General features: G+C 41.3%; 3 protein-coding genes across 6 annotated transcripts in view; 1 reads left to right on the top strand and 2 right to left on the bottom strand.

Moving 5' to 3' along the window:
- SLC30A6 (solute carrier family 30 member 6) overlaps positions 1 to 260 on the bottom strand; it is a 59,279-nt gene extending 59,019 nt beyond the window's left edge. Inside the window, exon 1 of the mRNA XM_050754142.1 lies at positions 204 to 260. Coding sequence (XP_050610099.1) covers positions 204 to 206 — 3 coding nt within the window. The 5' untranslated portion in view covers positions 207 to 260. The remainder of the gene's footprint in view (positions 1 to 203) is intronic.
- Positions 1 to 15,810, top strand: part of DPY30 (dpy-30 histone methyltransferase complex regulatory subunit) — a 937,477-nt gene that overhangs the window by 784,571 nt on the left and 137,096 nt on the right. The gene's annotated exons all lie outside the window — the stretch shown is intronic.
- SPAST (spastin) overlaps positions 10,150 to 15,810 on the bottom strand; it is an 89,823-nt gene continuing 84,162 nt past the window's right edge. For all 4 annotated transcript variants that reach the window (XM_050754140.1, XM_050754139.1, XM_050754138.1 and 1 more), the window contains one exon: positions 10,150 to 13,401. In XM_050754140.1, coding sequence (XP_050610097.1) covers positions 13,279 to 13,401 — 123 coding nt within the window. In that variant the 3' untranslated portion in view covers positions 10,150 to 13,278. The remainder of the gene's footprint in view (positions 13,402 to 15,810) is intronic.

Genomic DNA, 15,810 nt, shown 5'->3' on the forward strand with positions numbered 1-15,810 from the left:
GCCTGCGGTACAGGTGAGGGACCAAAGGGGACCAGAACTCTGAGGAGAACATTTTGGGAGACAGCCGCTCCAGCCAAGGGGCCCGACTTCAACTTCAATGCCTCCTCCTCCGGGTGGCTGAGGGATTTCAAGGCCGCTTAGGGACCAGATAAGATAAACCGAATCAGCTACAGCCGAAACCCTCACCCCAACAGCCAACTCACCATGATAAGGAGCTGCACAGCTCCCGCCGGAAGCCTTTCTTGGTGCTCGAGTTTTCCCAGAACGGAAGGGGTGGGGCACTAGTGGGCGATTGGCTGTGAGGAAGGCGTGGACGGAAGTGCGTGCTTCTGGCCTCCGGGCTTCGCCCCCTTCCCGGCTGCCCCTGCACTGCGAGGCGGTAGGTTGCTAGAGCGGCTCCCTCTGAGCTCTCGGAGGGATTGGTCGGGACTTGAAGCGTTGAGTCCAAGGGCAAGGCAAGGAGCAAGCAGGAGTTTTTCGTTATGTTAGAAAAATTTCGTTGAGTGCTGAAACGCTTTTACCTGTGTTGTATGATTTAACCTTATGAAAATAGACAGTATTCCAGTTTTACAAGTGAGGAACGAAGAAACTTGCCTCCGCCGGGCGTGGTAACTCCCGTAATCCCAGCACTTTCGGCAGCGAGGCAGGCGGATCACTGGAGGTCAGGAGTTCGAGACCAGCCTGGCCAACATGGTGAAACCCCACCCTACTAAAACTGCAGGGCGTGATGGCGCGCGCCTGTAATCCCAGCTACTCGGGAGGCTGAGGCAGAAGAATCGCTTGAACCCAGGAGGCGGAGGTTGCGGTGAGCCGAGATCGCGCCACTACATTACAGCCTGGGCGACAGCGCGAGACTCCGGTCTCACAAAAAAGAAACTTGTCTTGAGTCATACATATAGTTTGCTGTAGTAGCAGAATTTTAACTGGGACCGACTAATGGTCTACTTAATAAAATGCTATTTGGATTCTCTATAAAATTAATATAGAAGTAATGTTAATTATAGAAAATTTGGAAAATATTAAATTCATTAGATAAAGATTGAATATGTAGCACGTGTGTTTGTCAGGTACTGGTCTCGTGGAAATTATATTCTAGTAGAGGAGACAGAAAACAAGTAGGGATAAAGAAATTTTTAAAAGATATTCATAAGTAGTGTCATGTAGAAAACTGGGTACAGGTTGAGTATCCCTCATTCCAAATGCTTGGGACCAGAACTGTTTCAGATTTTGGCTCTTTATCTTGGAGATGGGGTGAGGGGGAACGAATTTCTAAACTTGAAATTCATTTATGTTTCGTATACACCTTATACACATAGCCTCAGGGTAATTTTATGCAATTTAAAAAATTGTGTGTATCAAACAAAACTTTTCAGATGCAGTCAGGCGTGGACTTTTCCACTGTGGCATCATGTTGACGATCACAGAGTTTTGATTTTGGAGCATTTTAATTTCAGATGGTTGGATTAGGGATGCTGAACATGTAATGCTATATAGAACAACTGGGTGGGTGTGGTGCTCACACCTGTAATCCCAGCACTTTGGGAGGCCAAGCGGGAAGATCCCTTGAGGCCAGAAGTTGGAGATCACCCTGGGCAATATAGGAAGGTCCTGTCTCTACAAAAACAATCTAAAAAGGAAGAAAAACAAAAAGCAACTGGGTGGCCAATTTAGGGTGATGGTCAGAGAAAACTTAGCTCTAAGGAGATGAAATTTAATTTCTGAATGGCAAAAGTCTTTTCGTGAAGATTTTTCCAGGCAGAATGAACAGCTAGTGCAAAAACTGTAAGTCAAATTGAGTAGGGTATTTTAAGATCTTAAGGAAGTCTGGAGTTTTGTGCTTGAGAGGAAGAAATGAAGAGAAGATCTAAGTGCTAGACAGGGGCCAGATCAAGCAGGAATTTCTAAATTAATGGTAAAGTGCTTTCTCCCCCTTCCTGCCCTCCCGCACCCCCTCCCCCCCCACAAGTGAGACAAGAAGCCAGAGAACAGTTTTAACAAGGAGTGATGTTTACATTTTTTAAAAGGTTACTGTGGACTGGGCATAGTGGCTCATGCCTGTAATCCTAGCACTTTGGGAGGCCAAGACAGGAGGATCACTTGAGCTCAGGAGTTTGAGACCAGCCTGGGCACCATACTGAGACCTTCTCTCAAATTTTAAAAAATAAAATCTTGCCGGGCGCGGTGGCTCACGCCTGTAATCCCAGCACTTTGGGAGGCTGGGGCGGGCGAATCACAAGGTCAGGAGTTCGAGACCAGCCTGGCCAATATGGTGAAACCCTGTCTGTACTAAAAATACAACAAATTAGCTGGGCGTAGTGGCGGGTGCCTGTAATCCCAGCTACTCAGAAGGCTGAGGCAGGGGAATTGCTTGAACCTGGGAGGCAGAGGTTGCAGTGAGCCGAGATCATGCACCTGCACTCCAGCCCGGGCAACAGTGCAAGACTTCGTCTAAAAAAAATTAAGAAATAAAAAATAGATAAAATCTTAGGTATTATTGTCTATCTACAGTCTGTTCTCCACACTGCAGCCACAGTAATCTTTTTTAGTAGAGGTGAGGTCTTGCTATGTTACCCAGGCTGGTCTGGAACTCCTGGGCTCAAGTGATCCTTCTGCCTCAGCCTCCCAAAGTGCTAGCATTACAAGCACAAGCCAACACCCCTGGCCTATACCTAGGATTTAATGAGCTCTTAATATGTAGTAGGCAGTATTCTAAGAGTTTGAGGCCAGGCACAGTGGCTCATACCTGTAATCCCAGCACTTTGGGAGGCTGAGGCAGGCAGATCACTTGAGGTCAAGAGTTTGAGATCAGCCTGGCCAACATGGCAAAACCCTGTCTCTACTAAAAATACAAAACTTAGCTGGGTGTGGTGGTGGGCACCTGTAATTCAGCTACTCAGGATGCTGAGGCAGGAGAATCGCTTGAGGCAGGAGAATTGCTTGAACCCAGGAGGCGGAGGTTGCACCGAGCTGAGATGGAGCCTGGGTGACAGAGTGAGACTCCATCTCAAAAAAAAAAAAAAAAAAAAAAAAAAAAGCTGGTGCGGTGGCACATGCCTGTAATCCCAGCACTTTGGGAGGCCAAGGCAGGTGGATCACAAGGTCAGGTTTTTGAGACCATCCTGGCCAACATAGTGAAACCCCATCTCTATTGAAAATACAAAAAATTAGCCAGGGGTGGTGGCAGGAGCCCGTAATCCCAGCTACTCAGGAGGCTGAGGCAGGAGAATCGCTTGAACCTGGGAGGCAGAGGTTGCAGTGGGCTGAGATCATGCCATTGCACTCCAGCCCAGGCGACAGTGCAAGACTCTGTCTCAAAAAAAAAAAAAAAAAAAAAAAAGCGTGATTATGTGATAGCTCATTTAATCCTCATAACAGCCTTTGATATAGGTACTACTGTTATCCCCTGCTCGGCAAAACCACACACCTAGTCACTGGCAGATTATAGACATGTGCCACCACACCCAGCTAATTTTTGTATTTTTAGTAGAGCCAGGGTTTCACCATGTTGACCAGGCTGGTCTCAAATGCCTGACCTCAGGTAATCTACCTGCCTTGGCCTCCCAAAGTGCTGGGATTACAGGCGTGAGCCACTGCACCCGGCCTGGAGAGGTACCTTTAAGCCATATAATTATCACATTCCTCATTATGCTTGTAATTTGTTTATGTACATACTCATATATTCACATCAGCTCATGGTTTATTTCATCTGATGGATTATATATAATTACTATTACTTATTTTGATGCTCAAATTTGTCCAGTGGGAACCCTTTTAATCTGTGTGTCATTTCAGTGATTCATGCTCATCATTCTTTGGGCACTTTCTTCTCTCTGGCACAAGAAGTTCCAAGCTCATGTATTTTCTCTGCCCCAGCCCTGAATTTAGCCATTTTATCAGTCTTGGTTCCTTTAGTTGATGTTATGGACTGAATGTTTGTGTCCCTCAAATTAATATGTTGAAGCCTTCACCAGCAATGTGATGGTCTTTGGCGGTTCGGCCTTTGGGAAGTACCTAGGGTTAGATGAGATAATGAGGATGGGACCGTCATGACGGGATTAGTGCCCTTATGTTTTTTTTTTTGTTTTTTTGTTTTTTGAGACGGAGTCTCGCTCTGTCACCCAGGCTGGAGTGCAGTGGCCGGATCTCAGCTCACTGCAAGCTCCGCCTCCCGGGTGTACGCCATTCTCCTGCCTCAGCCTCCCGAGTAACTGGGACTACAGGCGCCCGCCACCATGCCCGGCTAATTTTTTGTATTTTTAGTAGAGACAGGGTCTCCCCGTGTTAGTCAGGATGGTCTCGATCTCCCGACCTTGTGATCCGCCCGCCTCGGCCTCCCAAAGTGCTGGGATTACAGGCATGAGCCACCACGCCCGGCTAGTGCCCTTATGAAAAGGGACACCAGAGAGCTTGTGCTCTCTGCCATACGAGGACACGGCGAGAAGGTGGCCATCTGCAAGCCAGGAAGAAAGCCCTCACCAGAAACCAAACTGGCTGGTACTTTAATCTTGGACTTCCAAACTTCTAGAACTGTGAGGATAAATTTCTGTTATTTAAGCTGCCCAGTCTTTGGTATTTTGTAATGCAGCCCAAGCAGACTAAGAAAGTGAAGAATGGCCGGGCGCGGTGGCTCAAGCCTGTAATCCCAGCACTTTGGGAGGCCGAGGCGGGCGGATCACGAGGTCAGGAGATCGAGACTATCCTGGCTAACATGGTGAAACCCTGTCTCTACTAAAAATACAAAAAGAAACTAGCCGGGCGTGGTGGCCGGCGCCTGTAGTCCCAGCTACTTGGGAGGCTGAGGCGGGAGAATGGCGTGAACCCGGGAGGCGGAGCTTGCAGTGAGCCGAGATCAGGCCACTGCACTCCAGCCTGGGAGACACAGCGAGACTCCGTCTCAAAAAAAAAAAAAAAGTGAAGAATTTGGAAGGCAAGATATGGGTACTTTATGTGCTCATTACTATTGGAGTGTAACTGCTCCAAGGCCACCTTGGTGGACAGACTAGGGAACACACATATTTGGACACATACACAAATGTATATTTATATACTTACGTCTATATTTCCTCTATTTTTATTTGAGACAGGATCTCATTTGCCCAGGCTGGGGTGCAGTGGCGCGATCTCAGCCCACTGCAACCTCCACCTCCCAGGTTCAAGTGATTCTTGTGCCTCAGCCTCCCAAGTAGCTGGGACTACAGGTGCGTACCACCACACCTGGCTAATTTTTGTATTTTTAGTAGAGATGGGGTTTTGCAGTGTTGGCCAGACTGGTCTCAAACTCTTGATCTCAAGCGATCTGCTCGCCTCAGCCTCCCAAAGTGCTGGGATTATATGCATGAGCCACTGTGCCCAACCAATATTTCATCTATTTTTATAGATTTTAAACCATGAATTCACTCTTAAACCCAACTCAAGCTGAACTCCAAGTTTCATTCTAACTTTCCCCCTTTGTGTATTTATAATTACCTTCTCTGATGGTGAGAAACCTGGCTTCCACTGTGGTTAGTATATTCACTTGATTCAATCAAGTCTTTGGTATGCAACCAATCTACCGTCTCTGCTGACACCCTTACCCCATATGGACACTCCTTTCTGTGCTTGAGCTTATTCCTCATTCCAGGTTGCCCCTATCCACCATGTGAATAACTGCCTCAATCTGTCCCTGACACCTCATACCTAGCTGTCCATCATTGTACACACAGTCTTCACCCTATTAGGTCTCTGACACCCAAATTTGGGCTTCCATAGGTCCCCTCTACCCAATGTAGGCACTTTGATCTGAACCATTGTGCAAATGAGTGCCTGAGACTGCTATCCCTAGAAAGGCCTGCTGGCAAGGTTGACCCTTGCCAGGCATCTGGGAACTTGAATTTGAGGAAAGATTCCTTCTATTCCCTAACAAGCTTACTATGCCTAACAGTGAGGCCTGACGCTTTCACATGCTGTCACTTGTTGCTGGAGTGACATCCTGTGTGACTTCACCAGGAAAGAACCCTTAGAAGCTGGTGCTTGGTTTCCTCTGGACTTCACTTAATTCCCTTTTTTCCCTTTTGCTGAATTTGCTTCATATCCTTTTGCTCTAATAAATCATTGTTGGGAGTAAGGCTACATGCTGAGTCCTGTGAGTGCTCCTAATGAATCAACAAACTTGCACATAATCTTGAGGGCTTAACCACCTAATGACTTTAAAACAATAGTTCCAGCAGGGTGCAGTGGCTCTGCCTGCCTGTAATCCCAGCACTTTGGGAGGCCGAGGCAGGAGGATCACTTGAGCCCAGGAGTTTGAGACTACAGGGAGGTATGATTGCATCACTGCTGTCCAGCCTGGGGCAAACGAGACTCTGTCTCTAAAAAAAAAAAACAAACCCCAACTCCTTGAAAAAAAATAAAAAATCCACAATAGCTCAGGAAGGAGGAAGGTAAGCAATTTAGTGACATTACTTAATTTCAGCTCTACCATCCCACTGTTTTATCTTACAGTTCTTTGCTCTATTTTTCTTTCCTTGATTTCATTTGACCAATCACATAACTCTTAGTAATTCTTAGCCATTTCATCTTTTCTAATGGCTTTTTAGATCTAGTGCAGTAGATCACCCCAGTGATGGGGTGAGAGATTATGAAATGCATTCTTATCACAGTCTACCTTACATTAATGCTATCTCACCTTGTGTACAATGTAATAATATTATTTCAATATAATTATATTTATTGTCCTCTCTGGCCCTTCATGCTATTTCTGTCTCATATTTTACTTATACATATATTATAAACAGTGCAATACTATTTTTGTTTGCTTTAAACAGCAATGATATTTAGAAAAATAAAAAAAGAAAAATGTAAATATGTTATTTACCAACATATTTGTCATTTCAAAATTCTTAATTCCATCCTGGAGATTACAGGTTCTCATTGAGAAATCCATTTACTGGTAAGTCCATCCAAGGAAAATTTTAATTTCAGGTACTTCATTTTTCACTTCAGATTTGTATTTTCCTTCAGCCTGAAGAATTTCTTAAAGCATTCCATATAAAGTCAGTCTGCCAGCAACAAATTCTGTTTTCATCTGGAAAAGTTTAAGTTTTTCAAGAGATAGGGACTCACTCTGTCCCCCAGGCTGGAGTGCAGTAGCACGATCACAGCCCATGCCCAGCTAATTTTATTTTTTGATGGGGTTCTCACTAGGTTGCCCAGGCTGGTCACTCATGGCCTCAAGGGATTCTCCTGCCTCAGCCTCCCAAAGTGTTGGGATTAGAGGGTTAAGCCACTGAGCCTGGCCATTGCCTTAACATCTTGAAGGATATTTTAACTGGATAGAGTTTTAAGTTAACCTTTGTTGTTTAATCTTTGCACCTTAAAGACGTCATTCCATCATTTTCTGAATTTCATCATTTCTGATGAGGTTAGCCATCACTCTTGTTTATCTGAGTGTAATGCTATTCCTTCCCACTCCCCACCTTGGTTGCTTTTAAGATTTTTTTTTTTTTTTTTTTTTGGCAATGTGATGTACCCAGATGTCGTCTTTGTTGTATTTATTCTGCTTGGGGGGTTCAGTGAACTTCTTAGATCTGTACATTGATGCCTTTCAACACTTGGGGGAAAATTTCAGGCATTATTGCTTCAAAGATTTCTCTTGCCCCATTCTCTTCCTTTCCTTCTCTACTTCAAATTGCAGGAACTGATAATGTTCCAAAGGTCTCAAACCTCTGCTATTTTTTTTTCTTTCTCTCTGTGCTTTGGTTTGATACCTACTTGCTTGTCTTTTTCAGTCTTTCCTCTGTTGTGCCTAGTTTACTGTTAAGTCCGTGCATTTAAATTTTTAACTTCAGATACTATATTTTTCATTACAAGACTTTCCAGTGGGTTATTTTTTTCTAATTATTATTATTATTTTTTATTTATTTTTAGACGGTTGCCCAGGCTGGAGTGCAGTGGCATGATCTCGGCTCACTGCAAGCTCCGCCTCCCGAGCTCACACCATTCTCCTGCCTCAGTCCCCCAAGTAGCTGGGACTACAGGTGCCCACCACCATGCCAGGCTAATTTTTTGTATTTTTAGTAGAGACAGGGTTTCACCGTGTTAGCCAGGATGGTCTTGATCTCTTGACCTTGTGATCCGCCCGTCTCAGCTTCCCAAAGTGCTGGGATTACAGGTGTGAGCCACTGCGCCTGGCCAATTTTTATTATTTTTTGAGATGGAGTTTTGCTTTTCTTGCCCAGGCTGGAGTGCAATGGCATGATCTTGGCTCACTGCAAGCTCTACCTCCCGCGTTCAAGCAGTTCTCCCACTTCAGCCTCCCAAATAGCTGGGATTACGGGCATGTAACACCCATGCTTGGCTAATTTTGTATTTTTAGTAGAGACAGGGTTTCACCATTATTGGTCAGGATGATCTCGATGTCCTGACCTTAGGTGATCTGCCTGCCTCGGCCTCCCAAAGTGCTGGGATTACATGCGTGAGCCATGGCGCCCGGCCTCCATTGAGTTTTTAATTCCTATTTTTCTGCTGAAACTCCCAATCTATTCACCCATTTTCTCTTTTCCTGTAAATTCTTTTAACATATTTTAACACTATTTTAAAATCACTCTCATAGAGGTCACTTGTGCATCTGCTTCTATATATTCTCTGTTGAGTATGGTATGGACCACTTTTTTTTTTTTTCCATGAGGGAAGGTGAGTCAAAAGGATCACATACTTTTTCCTTGCATGCTTAGTAACTGTTTATTATGTACTGAGCTTTGGGTATATGCTGTGATGACTCTGAATTGTTTTCTTCTCAAGAATGCTGTGTTTTGTTCTGGTTTTAAATTACTGATGGATAACCTTGATGCTGTAAGATTTGATTTTAAGCTTCATTACAGTGAGTTTCTTTCCATTTTGGCCTTAGTGCTAAAGCACAGCCTTTAGTTCTGGGATGCTGTCATTCTTCCTTAAGGCATGGCATTTTGGGGGTTCAATGGGAAACACCAAGTATTTACTCAGTCCTTCTTAGTGGAATTTGAATTTCAAACTCTCTGTCCTTGGGCAGCTGCAATTCTGCTGAGTTCTTTAGACTTTAACATGCTTTCTGCTGGGTTCCTTTAAATGATCACACTGCACAAGCACAATTTTGGAATCCACCAAGGATTTGAAAGGAATATGTAGGCAGATTTCAGGGCTTACTTTCTGAGGCACTCTCCTTCCCAAAATTTGTCTTCTAATTTTCAGGTGTTCTAGAAGTCCCAAATGACTCCTCAGCCCATCAAGACTGCCACATTCTACTTGAATTCTATACCCGTGAACTGCACAAACTGGAAATTGCCCTATGGGTAAAAGCTGGTTAAGGTGAATCTCTTGTTTACTTTTTTTAAGACAGGGTCTCTGTAACCTGGGCTGGAGTGCAGTGGTGTGATCTTGGCTCACTGCAACCTCCTCCCAGGCTCAAGCAATCTTCTAACCTCAGCCTCTTGAGTAACTGGGACTACAAGTGTGGGCCACCAAACCTGGCTAATTTTTAGTTTGTTTTTTATTTTATTTTTATTTTTTTTTGCAGAAACGGCATCTCCCTATATTCCCCAGGCGGGTCTTGAATTCCTGGGCATAAGCGATTCTCTCATATTGGCCTCCCAAACAGGCATGAGCCACCGCACCCAGCCTGAATCTTCCAGTATAGGACTTTGCAGTTTCTACCTTGTTTTGATTGCTCTGCAGAGCCGCCCAATCATTGTTTTTTTTTTGGTTGTTTGTTTGTTTGTTTTTTTTTGAGACAGAGTCTCGCTGTGTCGCCCAGTCTGGAATGCAGTGGCCGGATCTCAGCTCACTGCAAGCTCCACCTCCCGGGTTTACGCCATTCTCCTGCCTCAGCCTCCCGAGTAGCTGGGACTACAGGCGCCTGCCACCTCGCCCGGCTAATTTTTTTGTATTTTTTAGTAGAGACGGGGTTTCACTGTGTTAGCCAGGATCGTCTCGATCTCCTGACCTCGTGATCTGCCCGTCTCCGCCTCCCAAAGTGCTGGGATTACAGGCTTGAGCCACCGCGCCCGGCCTGCTTTCTAAATTTTGTTAAGAATTTATAATTGTTACTAACAGAATCCAATACACACAACTCCTTCATTATCAGACTGCAACCCCTAAAATATCAAAAAGTTTTAAAGTAAAAAAATAAAGGCAAAATAAAGTTTATCATTTATTTCCAATACATTAGGATAAAAACCCACTTTATGCAACTGTACCCTTTAATTCATTTCTTCTGAAGAAAAGTACAAAAGACCAGACTAAAATTGAGACAAGCATTTAAAGGAAAATCCTTTGACTCAGAGTCCAAAACCGAACTGTAAATGGTTCATTTTTACCAAAAGAATTAGTTTTTGTACAAAATATAAAGAATTCTACACTATAAACAAAGACTGCTGTGTATGTACTTAAATTAGAATTCTAGTATCTGCTTTTCCTCTAATTCTTCTGGAGTACAAACATATTTGCAAGTCAGAAATCTAATATTCTCAATGGACAGACTATCTTAGAATAAGCTTTTACCCTTAAGATACCTGGAAAGATAGTACTCATTCTTCCCTTGGCTCAAAGTCCAATATATCAGTAAGTTTTAATTTAGTTTACAAAACTCTGCCATATTAACATGAAGAGCACACCAATGCTTAATGTTTAAGCATTATCTTTTAGGAAGTAATATAACACAGAGCTCAACATCCAATCTAAAAGGTCACAATCTAAGTCATTATTAATTCAGAAAACTTCAACAACTTCTATCTTTATTGAAAAAAGACCACACCAATCCCTTATCTCCTACTATATCATTACTCTATTTTCATGGCCCTTCTATCAAAGAAATAGCTTAAAATAAAACTTGGTTAGAGTTAAGTCATAGAAAATAATTCTCTAGCACTAGCTGAAGTTCAGACTTGATCAGGAAAGCAATTTCTATACAGCAATGATTTTCTGACTCAATGTTTAAGACTTTTATCTCTTTTAACATTTGAAATCTTTGTTACCTAAAAGTCTTTCCCAATAGAATTATAATCATGATAATTTTAAAGGAGATAATATATTAAAAGTTGAGCTGGAACCACATAGTCCTTTAATATGATTTGCCAGTTATCCAAGTATCAATAACGTTAATCCCCTTTTAAATGAAAACAATGAAATTTTATGAGCTTAACTGAAATGTCTTAATTTAGAACTTCTCAATTCTTTTAATCACATATATTTCATTACTACCTTTCATTATCAATATTTTGTAATTGATGTTGTAATGTTTGAGACCTTAAGAGGATACTATACATCACCTAAAATACGCATAGCTCTGGCTTAAAACAAATTTTTTTCCCCTATTTATCTCAGCTCTCATTTTTATTATTCAGGGAGTTCCAAAATCATGATTAGAAGAGACATGATTTACTTTATGGCTACGAGCAGCATATGATCCTAAAAAATCATGCCTCTTCTGGCCAGGCATGGTGGCTCATGCCTGTAATCCCAGCACTTTGGGAGGCCATGGTGGGCAGATCACCTGAGGTCAGGAGTGCAAGACCAGCCTGACCAACATGGAGAAACCCCGTCTCTACTAAAAATACAAAATTAGCTGGGGTGGTGGCACATGCCTGTAATTCCAGCTACTTGGGAGGCTGAGGCAGGAGAATTGCTTGAACCCGGGAGGCGGAGGTTGCAGTTAGTTGAGATTGCACCATTACACTCCAGCCTGGGCAACAAGAGCAAAACTCCGTCTCAAAAAAGAAAAACCAGATTCATGCATCTTCTATATTCAAACAAATCTTTAACAAGAGCAAGAGTAAATTTAAGAAGAATATGTCTTCATTATAAAGTTCTTACCTAGTAGGGGCAAGTTTTTTATCTTAACGTATTATTTCAAAACCTAAGAAATCTTTCCTAAATGAAAAATTTTTGTTACTATTACAAATATTCTTTCCACCCATGACATTTTACATAGCATCATTTAAGCACCAGAGAAAAGTTCTGTAAACAAACTTTTAACCAGTAAACTAAGGGCAAATATCTATTTGCCTTTATTACAATATTTAAAAGGCCATGATATGAGTCTCTACTCCCTACAATGACATTTTTATAATGAAAATCCAGGCATATTTATACAAACAAGAAACAGAATTACTGTACATTTTGGGAGAACAAAAGGCAGATCAACAGACTAGAACTAGAACTTTTGAGTTAATAAAGCAAGCAGAAGGAACCTAGAAAAATGTATGCCATGTATAAAAATTCAGTTTTTTTAAAGTTTCATTGAAGGGATTTTTATTATTAAGAATAAAAGATGGTAGTTCCACTTGCTTATAATTATCCTGTAAACATTAAGAAAGTAATAAGCAATAAATTAGAAATGTCTTATAAGTTCCTAGTATTTCCCTTCTCTTGCACTGGAAACATTTTCACAGCAGTTAAAATTGGCTCTCTTAAATATCAGAATAATTCTTGCAGAAAATAAATTCCATTAGGAAGAAGTTAACAGTCTACAATAGATTTCTGACAAATACATTAGGAAAAAAAAAATACTGCAGGTCACATGAGGACTGATCTACATGTTATATGACAGAGTAACTCAAACCTTCAAACCTTCTCTGTTCTACCAGATTTGCTTTGTTGCTATTATATTGCTATCTAAACTGTTTGGTAGCAAGGTAATAGAAAAATAAAAGGTAAAAAGAACACAACAATTGTTTAACGACTGTAGATTTATGAAGAAGAAACTCTCAAAATAAACTTTTTGCTATTACAGTTACTTAAGAAAAAGGTTTAATTTGGCACACTGAATTTATAAAAAGAAAAAAGAAAATAAAGAGTGTTTGGCATTCCAATCACCCGTAGTTAAGACAACAGTAGGAAAGAAAAGTAAGAGAAATTACTATTTTAAGAAAAAACATCAGAAGACAACCAACCACATGTTCTTGTGTCTTCTACCATTCACTGTCTCTGGAATACTTTCATCTGCAACACAATATACAAATTATTATTTACATGATGATTATATTGGTAAAGAAGACCAGAATCAGTTTTTGTTGTGCTCTTACAGTGTCCATTGGGATAACTGTGACCATCAAGGCAAGGCCTTAAACAACAAAAAATTCTATTTGCATTGTATATTTTGTTTAAGTTTGTTTTCTGGTTCATCTTCAAGTTTGGTGCACAAATATGTAAGACTCTAAAAAGTCCTGTAAACTTAGGCTGTTTCTGTAGCTGATGACTGTTCATTGAAGATCTTGTGTTTCCTCTTTTGTTAAGTAAAATGTTCTGCAGGTTTACAAAGGTATTTCCTTAAACGGTGGTATCTCCGAAGTCCTTGTTCCAACGAATGTACGCTTCTAAAGTTTGAGGGCTGACGCTGCGTTTTATTTTTTTCAAGGATTCAGTGAAGTCAGATAATCGAATATTTCTCATCTAGATTTTTAAAAAGCACATGACAATACATATGATGAACAGGTATATAGTGGTAAACGAAATGATGGATTAAAGTAATGATGCTGCTGTTTATTAATGTTATAAAAAATAAAAGTATGTATTCTTAGAAAATCATGTCAGCCATTTAAATATATTTTCTATGTACAAGAAACCTTAATAAATGCTATACTAATATATTTATTACTTGTGTTTAGTTTCATAGGATTAACATTTGAAAGCATAATATTTTTCCAATATAAAAACAAAACACTCATTATAGAAAAGTTCACAAAATATAGACAAAGATAAAAAAAGAATCACAATTTCACCACTCAGATGTGCAACCTCTGCCTCCCACGTTCAAGCAATTCTTCTGTCTCAGCCTCCCGAATAGCTGGGATTACAGGTGCATGACACCATGCCCAGCTAATTTTTGTATTTACTAGTAGAGACAGGGTTTTGCCATGGTGGCCAGGTTGGTCCTGAACTCCTAACCTCAGGTGAGCTGCCCGCCTTGGCCTCCAAAAGTGCTGGGATTACAGATGTGAGCCACAGTGCCCAGCCTAAAGTATGCATTTTTATATGAATTTGGTCTTATTTTCTGATCTTTTAAATTGCCTTTGGAAATATAGATTAAAACAATGAGTTAATGAATATCTATATTTACACCTAAGTATTTTTAAAAGGCAAAATGGATAGGTTCACAGAGTCCAGGTAATAGAAAAATAAATAAAAATTTCGGCCAAGCATGGTGGCTCACACCTGTAATCCCAGCACTTTGGGAGGCCGAGGTGGGTGGATCATTTGAGGTCAGGAGTTCGAGACCAGCCTGGCCAACATGGTGAAACCCTGTCTCCATTAAACATACAAAAATTAGCCAGGCGGGTGCCTGTAATCCCAGCTGCTTGGCTGAGCAGGAGGATTGCTTGTGCCCAGAAGCTGGAAGGTGCAGTGAGCCATGATTGCACCACTGCACTCCAGCCTGGGCAACCAAGCAAGACACTGTCCCAAAAAATAAAATGAAAATAAAAATAAAAATAAATGAAATAAAATAAAATAAGTTAGAAAGCCAAAAGCTTTCAGCTGGGCGTGGTGGCTCATGCCTGTAATCCCCAGCACTTTGGGAGGCTGAGGTGGGCGGATCCCGAGGTCAGGAGATTGAGACCATCCTGGCCAACATGGTGAAACTCCATCTCTACTAAAAATACAAAAAAAAAAAAAAAAAATTAGGTGGGCGTGGTGGCACACACCTGTAGTCCCAGCTACTCGGGAGGCTGAGGCAGGAGAGTCACTTGAACCCAGTAGGCGGAGGTTGCAGTGAGCCGAGATCCCACCACTGCCTTCCACTCCAGCCTGGCGACAGAGCAAGACTCCGTCTCACCAAAAAAAAAAAAAAAAAAACCAAAAAAAAACTAAAAGCTTTCTTAAAAAAAAAAAAAATCCAGTATGATGCCTCATCTGACAGGTGACTAAAAGCCTGAAAAAAAAAAAAAACCTCCAAAATGTACTCCCAAATACACTCATTATCTATGTTAAGTTCACTGTCCCCTCAACAGTTGCTAAAATCAGGGAAATAAAAAAAAAAGTTACACATATACAGCTGTCCCTTGGTATCTCTGGGAAATTGGTTCCCCCATAGACAGCAAAATCTGCAAACACTTAAAGTCCCTTATATAAAATGGTGCAGTATTTGCATACAACCTACGCAATCCTCCTGTATACTTTAAATCATCTCTAGATTACTTGTAACATTTAATACAATGTAAATGCAATATAAATAGCTTTTGTACTATATTGTTAAGGGAATAATAACAAGAATAAAAGTGTACATGTTCAACACAGATGCTTTTTTTCCCCCAAATATTTTTGATCTGCAGTTGGTTGAATCCATGAATGCAGAATCCATGGATAGAAAAGGCTGACTGTAATTAAAGCCTGATTTCAAAAGTCTGCTCACATAGTTATGACCATTCTGTATACCCAGTTTTATATTTTACATGCAACTTTTTTCAAATGAAATGCTTCAGTGTCTCATAAGGGGGTCTTCCATATTAAGAAACGGTAATAAACTGGCCAGGCACGGTGGCTCACATCTGTATCACCTGAGGTCAGGAGTTCAAGACCCACCTGGCCAACATGGTGAAACCCCATCTCTACTAAAAATACCAAAAAAAAAAAAAAAAAAAAAAAAAAAAATTAGCCGAGCATGGTGGCCCATGCCTGTAATCCCAGCTATGCAGGAAGGAGGCTGAGGCAGGAAAATCGCTTGAACCTGGGAGGTGGAGGCTGCAGTGAGCCAAGATCATGCCACTGCACTCCAGCCTGGGCGACAGAGCAAGAGTCCTTCTCAAAAAAAAAGAAATTAATTAAAAAAAAAAAAGATTGAAAAACAAAATAGAACGTTATTAA

This window comes from Macaca thibetana, chromosome 13 (assembly GCF_024542745.1).
Source record: "Macaca thibetana thibetana isolate TM-01 chromosome 13, ASM2454274v1, whole genome shotgun sequence".
Taxonomy (NCBI): Eukaryota; Metazoa; Chordata; class Mammalia; order Primates; family Cercopithecidae; genus Macaca; species Macaca thibetana.